Source organism: Camelus bactrianus, chromosome 22, assembly GCF_048773025.1.
Source record: "Camelus bactrianus isolate YW-2024 breed Bactrian camel chromosome 22, ASM4877302v1, whole genome shotgun sequence".
In the NCBI taxonomy this organism is placed as follows: domain Eukaryota; kingdom Metazoa; phylum Chordata; class Mammalia; order Artiodactyla; family Camelidae; genus Camelus; species Camelus bactrianus.
The window spans coordinates 22147979-22161351 of record NC_133560.1 but is presented as its reverse complement, the minus strand read 5'-3'; the positions used below and the strand labels follow the sequence as shown (position 1 = coordinate 22161351).

Genomic DNA, 13373 nt, shown 5'->3' with positions numbered 1-13373 from the left:
GGTGGCTCCTTCACTACCATGCCCTTGTACAGGGACAGATGACACCTTGGCTTTTTTTTTTTTTTAATAGCTTTATTGAGCTGCAGTTCACACACCATACAATTCACCCACCAGGGTGTGCAATTCAGTAACTTCTAGGATATTCACAGCCTCGTGCCACCCTCACTGCAGTCAATTTTTGAACATTTTTATCACCCAGTATCCAATGAGCAGTCACTCCCCATTCCCCCCACCCCCAGCCCCCAGCAGCCACTAGTCTACTCTGTCTCTATGGATTTGCCTGTTCTAAACATTTCATGTAAATAGAATCACACACAACATGGCCTTTTTCATCGGGCTTCTTTCACTTACCGTAAGGTTTTCGACATCCATCGTGTCGTAGTGTATCGGAGCCCCATCCCTTTTTATAGCCGAGGACTATCCCATTGTGTGGATGGACCACAACTTTTACGAGATCACCCACTGATGGACATTTGGGTTGTCTCCACCTCTGGGACACCTTGCCTGTTTGCTTCTCAAGCGTGCCAAGTTTGTTCCTATCCCAGGGCCTCTGCCCTTGCTGTTTCCTCTTCCGCCAGGCTCTCCTGCGTGTGGACTTGTGCGGCATCTCTCCCCAGGGACCATGAGCAGGACCAGCAGGGCAGGGACCATGCCTGTTGGGTTTTTTTTGTTGTTGTTTTCTGCTTCATACCCAGAATCGAGCATGGTGCCTGCAGTTGGGACTCAGCCAGTGTTTGTGGAATCAGTGGATGAATGAATTAACAGAATGGAGGCATTGGACGACAAGAGAACCATGAAATTGCATAAAGCCCAGAGTTGACAGAGCCTCAGGACTTCCCCACCCCTGACATCCACAGCCTTAGTGTATCCCAGGGCTTAGACACCATTGTGGCCTCCTATCCCGAGGGCCACCCCACATGGGGCCAGTGACTGTCCCACTCAGAGGAGCCCAGACCTGACTTTGGAAGGGGAAGGGCCTAACTTTGGAGGAGCAGAGCCTTGAGTACCAGCCCCACTCTCTCCCTGCTGGTCCCCTTCTGGAAAGTTCCTCTGAGGGCCACATGTCTGTTCGCAGTTTCAAAGATTCTGGTCTCCGAGAGGTGGGGGATGATTCTGTTGTGACAGTCTCAAGGGAGGGCATTCGTCTGTGAAAGACCACATCCTCCAAACAGGTCAGGGTAATCAGGGCGGCCCCCTCAGTGGTGGGGCCTCAGGGGGGCGGGCCAGAAGTGGACTGAAATGTGCCATGTTTCTGTGGACTGAACTCTGTGTGAATGAGATCCCCAGTGGCCAGGCTTTCGAAGTGAAAACGGTCTCTGATCCCCTCCCTAACGGCATTGCTCCTCTCATGGAGGCTGGATCCATTGGGCCGTGAAAGGCATGGAGGATCAGAGAGGTGAAGTGAGTTGCCAAGGTGGCCCAACTCATGAGACCTGGCGCCCAAGCTTGCGTCTCCCCCCACGCCAGGCACAAAGCCATCAGCTTAAGTCACAGTGAAGAGTCCTAACATTATCGCTCTTAGCTGAGCGCCATGCTGCACACTTGAAGGTTGTCTCTCCTGATCATCATCACGTCTCACGCTCACTTCACAGAGGAGGGAACTGAGGCCTGGAGAATTTTAAAAATTTTTTGGCTTTTTTTTTTTTTTTTTAAGGCCTAGAGGGTTTGAGTGACTCACCCAAGGCCACGTAGAGGGTGAGTGAGAAGCACAGGTTCCATGTTTCCTGCTTGAGCCTAGTTGACCTGCAGACTCCAGACCAAGTCCACCCCCCAAGCCCCCAAAACCACTGGAGCAGGGGGCAGTGGGGACATACAGCTTGAGCCTGCAGTGGGGGCTAACTAGACCAGCTGGGCCAGGGCGATAGGCCTGCGGGGAGGCCTTCAGCTCAGCCATAAGGATCTGGGCCGTTTCTGCCCATAAAGGGAGGAGGAAGTGGTTTTGCCTGGGTGCTGGGAGGGGTGAGGCAGCCAGCACACATCTGAGGCTAGCTGATCTGTTAGGCAGGGGTTCCCACATTCAGGGTCCACAGCTCGTGTGTTGGGGCCTGCAAAATGCTTTAGTTTTTTTTTTTTTTTAATTAGAAGGAAAAAACGAATTACAATAATGTTAAATATATGAAATGAATTCAGCCTGGGCTACATGGGTCTTGATGTCAATGCGGTCATAAAATGTAATTTTTTTTTCAACAGAGGAAGTCATACTGCAGCCCTTTGCACACAGTGAGGCCTTGGGGCTTTTGCTCATGCTGTTCCCTCCCCCAGAGCACATTTTCTGCAAAACTCCCTTCCCCTAATCAAGTTGACTCCAACCTGTCCCCTGGCGCCCCTTCCTCCTGATCAGCTGGGCCCCCTCTGGGGGTTCTTGCACCTCCAGCCCCCCCGCCCAGCAGGCTGTCCACTTCGACACAGCAACATCGCACCCCCTTCACGTCTCACTCGGTTATAGGTGCTGGGAGGGCAGGGCCTATGCCTGGCTTTCAGGTCAACCTCTCTGTCCCCTGAGGCTCTGACATACTATAGGTGCTCAATTAAGGCTTGTCACGGTCTGAGTGGAGCAAGGATGTCCCCCTACCTGCATGCAGCTCAGTGGCTTGATTGGACTACAGATGGGGGCAGAAGGGGGTTGTCCCAGTCCCCGCCCAGGGCTCACCTGCTTAAGGAAACAGGAACCATCTGGGGCAGCGGCCCCGCCCCGCTGACGTGCAGACCCTGAACCGAAACCCAGGCTCCTGCAGACGCCGGGCACAGCCAGCATAAGGGCCTCAGGCCCCCCAGAAGTCTCCCAGGTACGTGCCAAAGCAGGGGTCCCCCTCAGTCAGCTTCGTGCCTACTTATGTGCCCACCCCCATGCTGGGTGAGGCGGGGGCCCCAAGAGCCTCAGCCTCCTCTCAGGCCTTGAGAAGACAGAATGTGGGGACCGGGCTGGGCCAGAAGGAGGGATGGGGCTGGCGGGGTCCAGAGAGGCATGAGGGATTTTCTGGGGGTACTGGCAGGTGACCATAGAAAACAGAGCTGGAATTAGGGAAAGAGCGTTCCTGGCAGGGGCACAGCATGGACGAAGGCATGGAGCAGAGAGAGAGCTTGATCTGTTTGGGGCAGAGCAAGGATGTGCTTAGGGCTGATGTGGAGGGGGCCAGAGAGGGGTGCCACGGCTTTGTCTTGGAGAAGAGGCACAAAAGTTGCCTGGAGGAGGGATATGTTTGCTGAGTCTTGAAGGATTATATAGGAGTTCTCCCAGGTAGTAAAAAGAACAACCCAGTAAACATTACCTCACGCTAGGTCACTACTGGATTCATGAATATTTATTATATACGTACAGTGCTTAGCTCTGTGCCAACTATACCTTCTCAGGTAATTGCCATCATGATCCCCAAATTGCAGATGAAAACTACTGGCCCAGAGAGGTTAAGTGACTTGCCCAAGATCACACAGAAGCTAAGTGGAAGAGCTGGGGTTTGACCGCAGGCTGTCTGGCTCTGATTGGGTTCTTAACTGCTTTGTCACTCTGCTTTATTAAACATTTCTCTCTTTTTTTGGTGGGGGGAGGAGTTAACTAGATTTGTTTGCTTGTTTGTTTGTTTTTAATGGAAGTACTGGGAATTGAACCCAGGACCTCATGCATACCACTGAGCTATACCTTCCCCCCTTAAACATTTCTTAATAGATCTATTTAATTTCACTTTTCACAGAATTCCTTTGGGTCCTTCCCCAGAGGGCATGTGTGTTGGGTGTGTCCTCTGTTAAGAGACAGTCAATATTGACTGTTTTGGTCAGCATGCCCCTCTCTGTGGAAACAGCTTGATAACAAAGACCTTCTGAGATACTGAAAAATTAGACCAGTGAGGGGACGGACCCAAGCTCCAGTTTGGGGATGGAATTAAGAGCGAGAATAAGGGATCCTGTGTGGACAACTCCAGCAGGGCACAACCCTTTTGCTGGAGTTTCATTGCCTTAATACTGTTTTGCAAATTGGTGCTATTTTCTTTGTTTTCCAGCTCTGTGTCATTGGCTCATAAAGTCCAGTGGTACCTGAGCTTAAAACTGTTGAGAATGAGTGTGTATTAACCATGCACCTGGTACATTATAGATGTGCCACTCGTGGTGACACTGGTGGCAGAAGCAACTGTTTGGGGCCACGTCTCTGTAGTGCTTAATGAAACCATGGCAACCCTTTATGGCACCCACAAGGTATCTGCTATTTCATTCACTCACTTATCATTTTGCCATCTCTACATCCCTCCAAGAACAATGCTATTTACTTAATATTTAAATAAACTCAGTTTTTAAACTTAAATACAGATATTTCTAAAAAGGAACATTCTGACTTGTAATGGCATAAAAAGAATAAAAGGAAAAGGGAAAACCCTTGGGGGATTTAGGGGAGGAGTCGATGAATGACCATGCACTAAGTGCCAGCACATAGTAGGTGCTCAAGAAGCCTATTTCAATCCCATTGTTCTGCGCCACCTGGAGGACTTCTCAAAGGAGGTGGCACCATGAGCTTCAAGAAAAGAGCAAAGGTGGGAGGTGGACCAGGCTTGACTCTCTTTCCTCCCTCCCACCCCCAGGTCACTGCCTGTCCCCTGGAAGCCATGACAGAGGCCAGACAGCTGCCCCCACCACTGCCTCCACGACTGGCCTGGTTTGTGCAGACGCAGATGGGCCAACTGGCCCATGGAGGGGTCCCTGAGTGGTTCCATGGGGCTATCTCGAGAGAGTAAGGATGCACCCACACCTTCTACCCTGCCCTTCACCCTCTTTCCTTGTCTGCCCCCACCCTGGGCATGTTCACACTGCAGAATTCTGGACTTAGCTCAGCTAAGTTTGTTAACAGTGTAGGTGAAAAGACTCTGGAATCCCAGGCTTGAATCCTTGCCCCCTCTAGGGACTCACTTTGTGACCTCGGGCAAGTTACTGGACCTGACAGCTCCACCCCGCCCCCGCCCCACAACCTTACCCAGGTGGGGATGCAGCTTCACCAATCTATGATGGTGGGATGCAGCCTCAGAATCCTTCTTAACACAGTGCCCCAAACAGCTGCTCTCAATCCATCAGAGCTGTAACATGCGCACTTGCTATGTCAGACTGAGCTCTGAGGACATGAACAAATCCACCTAATCACCCACCCCCAGGGACTGGCTCTAAATAAATGGCAAAAAGAACAGTTATTGCCACATTCTTCCAACAGGAAATTGAGAAAACATTGTGAAAGCCACAGAGAGGAGGAATTGGGCATGGTTTCTGCGTTCTGGAGTATGTCAATAGAAATATAATGTGAGCTGCTCGTTGCAATTTTAAATTTGTTTAGTAGCTATATTAAAAGACATTTAAAAAACAGGTGGAATTAATTTTAATCATATCTTCTATTTAACCCAGGATATCCAAGATATTCTCATTTTGACAAGTAGCGAGCACTAAGCCCTCAAAATCGGGCACATATTGATTGCTAAAAGCACATCTCAGTCCCTACAGCCCCATTTCAAGTGCACAGCACCACACATGGCCAGTGGGCTCTGTACTGGAGGGTCCAAAGTCCCCATCTTGTCCCAGAGAAGGCTGCCTCACTCCGTGTGATCCCGGGATAATAGTAATCATAACAGTAAGCATCTTGTGAGTTCTTACCAGATGGCGGTTCCCACCCTCACACTGCATGCGTTTCATCTGTCCTCACGTGGGCCCCGAGAATAAAGGTTTACTTTTCCCATAAGGAAGCTGGAGGTCAGAAAGGGACTGACCCTTGCCAGGGGTCACAGAGCTAATGAGCAGCAGAGCTGGGTCTTGAAATCAAACGTACCTGAGAACAGCTCCTGCTTTATTACCTGTGACACCTTGAGCGAACCAAAGGTGCCTTAATGGGGACCTTCCAGGCATTGGGAAGGAGAGCAGGGGTTGTGGAAGATGGTCAAGGTCATCAGAGGCCTCCTGCCACCTCTGGGGAACATCCCTGTCCCTGATTATCCAAAGGTCTGAAACAATCAGGAGAGGAAAAAAAAGAAGTTTTAGGTTGTTTGTTCACGGGGGCACCAGCACTGGGATGACTGACCAGTATGCTGGGCACCTGGACCTTAGCCATCTCTCTCCTGTGTGTGCCCTTCCAGAGATGCCGAGAACTTGCTGGAATCACAGCCACTGGGATCCTTCCTCATCAGGGTCAGTCACAGCCACGTGGGCTACACACTCTCTTACAAGTAAGGCCTGGGCTAGGGGCCAGGGCAGGGGCAGGAGGGCTCCAGGGCTTCCTTGAGTTGGGGCAAAGGGTGCTTCATACCACAGTTTCTCAGTGAGTAACCAGTGTGAAGCTCTGACCAGATCTCACTAAAGAGTGAGTGGCTGTAGGTCTGGCTGTAACCAGCAGACCTGGGCCTGGTGATAACTGAGACAGTGTGTCTGAGAACAGGGGCTGCTGGGAGCCACCTTTCCCCGCAACTACCCCTCTCCCCCACCATCTAAATAGCAACTATCTCATGTTAGGGAAACCAGAGCAGCCCGGCTCCTTGAAATCTCAATGCCTGAATCGGCATCTCAGAGGATTCAGCAGCACAAACTACTTTTCAAAAGGATTCCAGGCCAAAGGAATTTTTTAAATGGCCCGATTACAGAGCTACCCATAGAGGAGAAAAGCTTAGGCCCTGAGTCACACAGTCCAAGGCTCGGCTCTGCCACTTACACACTGTGTGATCTTGGACAAGTTGCTCAGCCTTTCTGTGCCTCCCCTAAAGTCCTCACCTCTAACAGCGGAATGCTAAAATTAAAAGTCTTGATGTAAGGATTAAATGAGATTTAGGAAGCATATCATGGGCCATTCATAAATGCATCCACTCATTAATAATGGAGCATTTATTGAGTATCTGCTGTGTGCCAGGCACACAGTCTTAGGCTGGGACCTGACTCCAATTTTCACTGTTATCATTTCTATCAATCATTTACCCCTTGCCAGGCACCTCTTGCCAGCTTTTTCCTGCAGTAGCTGGTTCCATCTTCACAAGAACTCCTGAGATCAGCCTGAGTAGCCTTATGTTATAAAGAGGGAAACTAAGGCACAGTGCAGTCACCTGCCAAGCATCACATGGCTAATGAGTGGAGGAGCTTACAAGGGAGCTTGGGCAGCTGGACTGCAGCCCTGATGAGCTCAAGGGCTTGGGGGTGGGGATGGAATGAGACAGAACGGGATGTCTGAGCCCCAGCAGTGTCTCCGCAGAGCCGAAAACTGCTGCCACCACTTCATGGTGAAACTTTTGGACGATGGGAGCTTCATGATCCCTGGGGAGGCGAGAGCCCACGCCTCTCTAGACGCTTTGGTCACCTTCTACCAGCAGCGGCCGATGCAGCCGCACGGGGATCTGCTGACGCAGCCTTGCGGGCAGGTGAGGGTTGGGACCCACAAGGGCCACAGCTGTCCTCCCAAGGTCCAAGTGCCCTAGACTCTTCTGCTCCCACATGCCCCCCTCAGCCTCTTGTGATTCTGTCACTCTTGTTGTCCCCTTCCCCTGTGGCCCGGCCCTCCTGGTCTTTGGTCCCCGCCTGATTTTTTTTCATATGTGCCAGTCTAACCTTGGCTGACCTATGGGAATTGTACATTTCCGTAAAGGCCCACAGAGCAGGGCCTTGCCCTCAGCAGCTGCCGTGGGAAGGGCATATCTCCTTAAGGATTGGTGGGCGTGGCCTAGCCCCCAGAGAAGCCAAGCGGCTGGGAGTGCAGCATATTTCCTAATTAGGCCCAGTGGGCGGGGTCTAGCCCCCAAAAGCTGCTATGGGAGGGGCATATTTCCATAAGGCCCAGTGGCGGGGCCCAGCTCTCCGTAGCTGCTGTGGGAGGGCATGCCTCTTTACAAGGTGTGTAGGTGGAGCACCTCTGAGCCCCGACTTATGGGAGCTGGAACCCTAGACCCAATCCCTCCCCCTCCTTGGGACTGAGCTGCAGGTTCCCCCTCTGCCCGCAGAAGGATCCTGCATACGTAGATTATGAGGAACTCTTCCTTTACTCCATTGCATTGGCTGAGGAAGCCGGCAGCTCCACCCACAGCCCCAGCAAACATCTGAATTCCTCCTCCCATCCAGTGGCCGCACCTGAAGAGGTATGTGACAGAAAGCTGGCACCTCCAATCTGGAAGGGGGTGGGGGGAGGGAGGCGATGCAGGAGCAGAGATGGCCAACAGCTGCCAGAAGAGACTTTCTAGAATCAGGATTAGATTCTGTAGCTCCAAGCTGAAAACCTTCCAGTGATTTCCTGAGGCACTGTGATTGAAATCCCAGCTCCAACCTCAGCTCCTCCTACCCACCGCCAGCCGAGTCCAGCCCCTTTGCCAACCCTTCTGTCGTTCAGACATGCTGAGCCAGCCTCAAGGCTTGTGCATGTGCTGTGTGCTCTGCCCCCAGATTTCCCATGCCTGTCTTCTTCCGTCAGTTCTTCAGCTGTCTCCCTCCCCAGTCTCCAGACTCAGTTGCCCCCTGCCTTCTCTCTCACATCATCCTGTTTATTTGCAGCAGAGAATTCCTCAAAATGTGAAATGTCTTGTTTACTTATGGGTTTTCATGTTTCCTGCCTGCCTCCCCCATCAGACTGGGAGCCCTGGGAGGCCTGGGAATCTGTCTAGCTGGTTCACCTCTGCTCTTCCCATACCTCAGAGAGGACCTGGCACATCAAAGGTGTTCAACTAATGAATCTGTGGAGTAGATGAATGAATAAATGAACAAACCCCAGCTTTTCAGGGAATGATTGGACCTCCAGATGCCCTGAGGTCGAGGCCTGTGTGCCCTTCAGGCCCCCTGCATGGCAGAGAAGTTTTGACAGTAGTGGAAATGAAACAGGGGCTGGTCTGATGGACATCAGTGAGTTTGCTGGTAGGGGAGTGAGAGGAACAGTCAGGGAAGACCTCCTGAAGTAGGTGGCATAGAGCTGGGACAGGCGGGATGAGGAGGAGCCAGCCACACAGAGATGCAGAGAGAGCATCCCAGACAGCGGGCAGAGCACATGCAAAGGCCCTGAGATTCAGTGTGAAAAACAGAACAGCAAAAGCCAATGTGTGGATGGAGTGGCATGAGCAAAAGGGCCATCCAGGGTTAGCAGGGGCCAATCATGCAGGGTCTCGGGGCCAGGGGGAAGAGCTGGGATCTGTTCCAGGTGTGCTGTGAGAGAGCTTGAGCTTAACTGGATTGATGGTGTTAAATGTTCCGTGTGGCTGCCAGCTGCAGAAGGGGCTGTCGGGGGGCAGGAAGGAGGCAGGGACAGGTGGGAGAGACTGGAAAGGAAGCCCTGAGGGTGGAGCTTGCTGATGCCTTGAAAATGGAGAGTGAGGGGAAGAGGGTCATTGTCATGGCTTGAGTGCCCCATCCTCCATTATTTGGAAAGCAATCCCAGGAGGGGCTGCTTTGGGGAGGGAAAGTGGATTAGGAGAGAGGGCAGCCAAGGGAGGGTGTGTTAGTGAGCAGATTATGCCTGTGGACTCTGCGTGGAACCTGCACTTCAGTTATCCCACTTGAGGGGCACAAGGCTGGGGTACTGATCCTCCACCTTCCATCAGTCATTGGTCAAGCACTGCCCCTGGGAGATTTTCATTCTCTGGTACCTCAGATCTGCCACGTGGCCAGAGAAGTCCCCCAGACAGAGTCCCTGCTGCTGGCGTTTGGGAGTGGAGCTGGGAGCACTGAAATGCTCAGGGCAAAGGGGTATGGCTGGGGCATTGACAGCATCTGCCACAAATGACACCTAAGTCTTTGGCCTGAAAAACCGGGTAGATATGGGGCTGGCAAACTATCACCCAAGGGGCCACATCGGCCTGTTGCCTATTTCCATATGGGCTGCCAGCTAAGCATGGCTTTTATGTTTTGGAATGGTTGAAAAAAAAAATCAAAAGAAAAACAGTGTTTCATGACCCATGAAAATCAGATGAAATTCACATTTCGTGTCCATAAAGTTTTCTTGGGACACAGGCACACTGGCTCGTTAACATATAATCTCTGGCTGCTTCTGCTCCCACAACCACAGAGCTGAGTAATGAGACAGAAACTGTATGACCTGCAAAGCTGAAAACATTTGCTCTCTGAACCTTTATGGGAAAAGTTAGGTGACCACTGGGGCAGACACTGGAGCCATTTATTGAAGGGGGAGGATGGCGTGTGAGATCAGGTTTGGGGTTTCATGGGGACTTTCTTGGCCCCAGGGTGTCTAGGTGGGACCCAAGTCCCAATTTGGGGGGCAGATTCAGAGCTTTGGCAGGCAGGGTGGCCACAGGTCTCACCTGCTCTTGGTTTCAGGCCTCTGCAAAGCCAGTCCTGCTTCATCAGCCAAAGGAAAGGAAGCCGACGGCAGAGCTGGATGGGGCATCCATGGAGGAAGCTGCTTCCTCCTGCCCCCAAAAATCCCCTCTTGAGGAGACCTGCCAGAAACTCTGGAAGAACCTCAAGATGCTCCCCCAGACAGGCAAGAAGGTCCAGCAGCAGCTGAAATCCCACCTGGTGGCTGTGCGCTCCTCATCACTCCAGGACACCAGGCCAGCGGGGGTGACCCACGGCTCAGGAGCTGGGGCAGGTGACTCAGCCTGGAAAGATAACTTCTACATGGACCCCTTTGTGGCCACATCCTTCCAAAGCCCCTCACAGCCCCAGGCTTCAAGAAACAAAGATGACCCCTCAAGGAAGGCCTTGAGGTCGGCCAGCTGGAACGAGGTGACCCCAAGGGTCAGGGGTTGGCGCCGGGCAATAGTGAGAGCCCTGTCCTCACAGGCGTCCAAACCAGAGCCAAGAGACTTGAAAGAACCACGGGATGACTGGCTCCCCGAGGAGTACCACACACCACCACCCTTCGCCCCTGGTTACTGCTAGGGGAGAGATTCACCCTGGTTCTGGGACCCTCGCTGCGGGGGGCTGCTGACGCCCGACCTCTTGCTCTCGGCCACTACCCACTAGCCATCAGGATCCTGAGAACTATAATAAAGACATTGCCTGGGTCTGGTCCTGCAGTTGCCAGTGGGGTGACCTGGTCATTTAAGGAATAATAATAATGTTACAGCAGTGGAATCTGGGACACCTGTTGTGTGCCAGGCCCCCACACCAGTCTCTCCACATTCATTATTTTACACCCCTGAGCAGGTCCATAAGGTAGGCTCATTCTGCACATTTTAAAGAAGAGACCGAGGTTCTGAGAGGAGGAGAGGCATGGCCAAGGTCACATGGCTGGTGTGTCAGCACCAGGATTTGAAGCCCGGTCACTTTGAGCCCTTTCCCCACACCCCCTGCACCAGGACTCAACTCTTGAGTGTGTCCTTGTCTGTAAACAGGGCTGTTCATGCCTTCTTCCTGGGGTTCTTGTGCAAATGAAGGAGCTGAGGCTTGCAGAGGACTTGGCACACAGTAAGCACTCCTGACATCAACGGCAGCTTTAGAAGAAGCGTATGAGGCCCTTTCCTTTAGAAAGGGAGAAGCCATCTATGGCCATACCATCCTGAACACACCGGATCTCTTCTAAAAAGGAAGAGGCAGTGCAGGACTGTGGTTGGGGGTGGCCTCTGGACGGAATCTTGAATTGTGGGGCTGTGTGACCATTGGCAAGTCACTAAACCTCTCTAGGCTTGTTTCCTCATCTGGAAAATGAGGAGAAGGGCAGTTCCTCTTTCTCAGGATGAACCAGCAGAATGTGTATAAAACCTCGGCCCTTGGCGCACAATAGGTGCTTAGTAAATGGGGGTCAGGATTGGAGTGGGCACCCTTGAAATGACATACAGTAGAGGTATCTGGAATGATCCTTGGGGGCTGATCTTGGTGGCAGGAATGACCACTCCTTGGATGGATTGGGGCTCTAGTCTGGGCCCCAAGGATGAATGAAGTGAGTATGGGGCTTCCCAAACCTGCAAAGTGTAGAGGTCTGGGATCTGAAGTGTGGTGGGCCTGGGTTCAAGTCTGCCTCTGCAGATGACTTCGCAAGTGTGACCTTGGGCAAGTCACTCTGTTGCCTCTGAATGAAGTGTGAGTGCTCCTCAGCCAACCCTACTGGAATGTTACAGGAGCCAATGTGATGGCTGACCAGCAGGTGCTTCATAAACTGTAAAGTGTGGTGCCAGCCTCGGTGAATGACATGCCCATCACACACATCGCTCAGAGGCCTCCTCTGGCAGTTCTACTGAATCAACGAGGAGATGAAGCTTTAGTCCCCTCGAGGGATTCAGGGATTGAGGGGAAAAAAGGAGACTTGAGCCACCGGGGATAGGGAAGGCCTGGGGTGGGACAGCATGGCTTGATCTCCACACCTCATCTCTGCCCACCAAGACCCACAGTGAGGCACTTCCAGCCCCCAGAGTGGAGAGCCATCTAGAATTCAGCCCTTTCCCAGAACAAATGGGGAGTTCATGTCCCAGAGAGGGTGCAGCCACACCAAGATCACCCAGTGACAGAGGAAGGAGAGATCCTAGGCCGCCTCCCTCTCATTTGCCAGGTTTAAGGTGACAAACCTGTTTTCTGAGCAGCTGTGACTCAGTGATGTGTGTTTATTCCCAAAGCCCAGGGAGATCAGATTCCACAGGGGGATGAGGGATCACCCCACCTTCCTCCGGCCTGGCTCCTCCTCCGCGGTACCCTCAGATGCGGATGTGGAATGTGCTGTGTGCAAAGAGGAGAGGAGTCTGTCATCGGGCAGTGGGTAACCTTCCCTCTTCCTCCTCCCCAACACTCCCACCACCTCCCGAGGCCGGCAGGGAGCCACGGGAGCGGGAGATGGACCCCCTCAAAAAACCCTAGGTCGTGGCCCTCCTGACCCCCACGGGGGTTGAGATGACATCAATTTTTTTCTTTTTTTGCTTTTTTTTTCCAATTGAAGTCTAGGCAGTTTACAATGTGTCAATTTCTGCTGTACAGCATCATGTTTCAGTCATACATATACATAAATTCCTTTTTATATTCTTTTTCATCATGTATTACTACAGGATATTGAGTATAGTTCCCTGTGCTGTACAGTGGAAACTTGTTGTGTATCTATGTTATATACAGTAGTTAGTATCTGCACATTTCAAACTCCCAATCTACCCCTTCCCACCCCCTTGCCCCAGGTAACCATGTTTCTTATCTATGTCTGTGAGTCTGTTTCTGTTTTGTAAATAAGTTCATTTGTGCCCTTTTTTTTAGATTCCACACATAAGTGATATTGTATGAAATGTCTTTCTGTTTTGGAGAGCATATTACTTTGGACTGGAGTTTGCATCCTGGCTCTGTCTTAGACGCTGACTGGCTCCCTGTCTCTGGGCCTCAGTTACTCCTCTGTAAAATGGGGATAATAGCTGTCTCTCCTTCAAAGGGCGGTAATGTGAGGGCTAAGGGGACAAATGTGCAGGGCAGGACACACAGAGGATGCTCAGTTAGTGGCAAGAGATTTGTCCTGATGTCAT

The 13373-nt window shown here is 51.9% G+C and overlaps 1 protein-coding gene across 2 annotated transcripts; it reads left to right on the top strand.

The window, feature by feature from the left end:
- Positions 1-1154: 1154 nt before the first annotated feature.
- HSH2D (hematopoietic SH2 domain containing) lies at positions 1155-10958 on the top strand. Of its 2 annotated transcripts, none has more exons than XM_074350526.1 (6): positions 1155-2786; positions 4569-4717; positions 6099-6188; positions 7199-7364; positions 7944-8075; positions 10255-10958. In XM_074350526.1, exons 2-6 carry the CDS (start codon positions 4593-4595, stop codon positions 10819-10821), a joined length of 1080 nt encoding a protein of 359 aa, XP_074206627.1. In that variant the 5' UTR covers positions 1155-2786; positions 4569-4592; the 3' UTR covers positions 10822-10958. The 2 variants fall into 2 exon arrangements, with proteins under 2 accessions (XP_074206627.1, XP_010970385.2); XM_010972083.3 differs by having other exon boundaries at positions 1889-2786; positions 7941-8075.
- The last annotated feature ends 2415 nt before the right edge of the window (positions 10959-13373 follow it).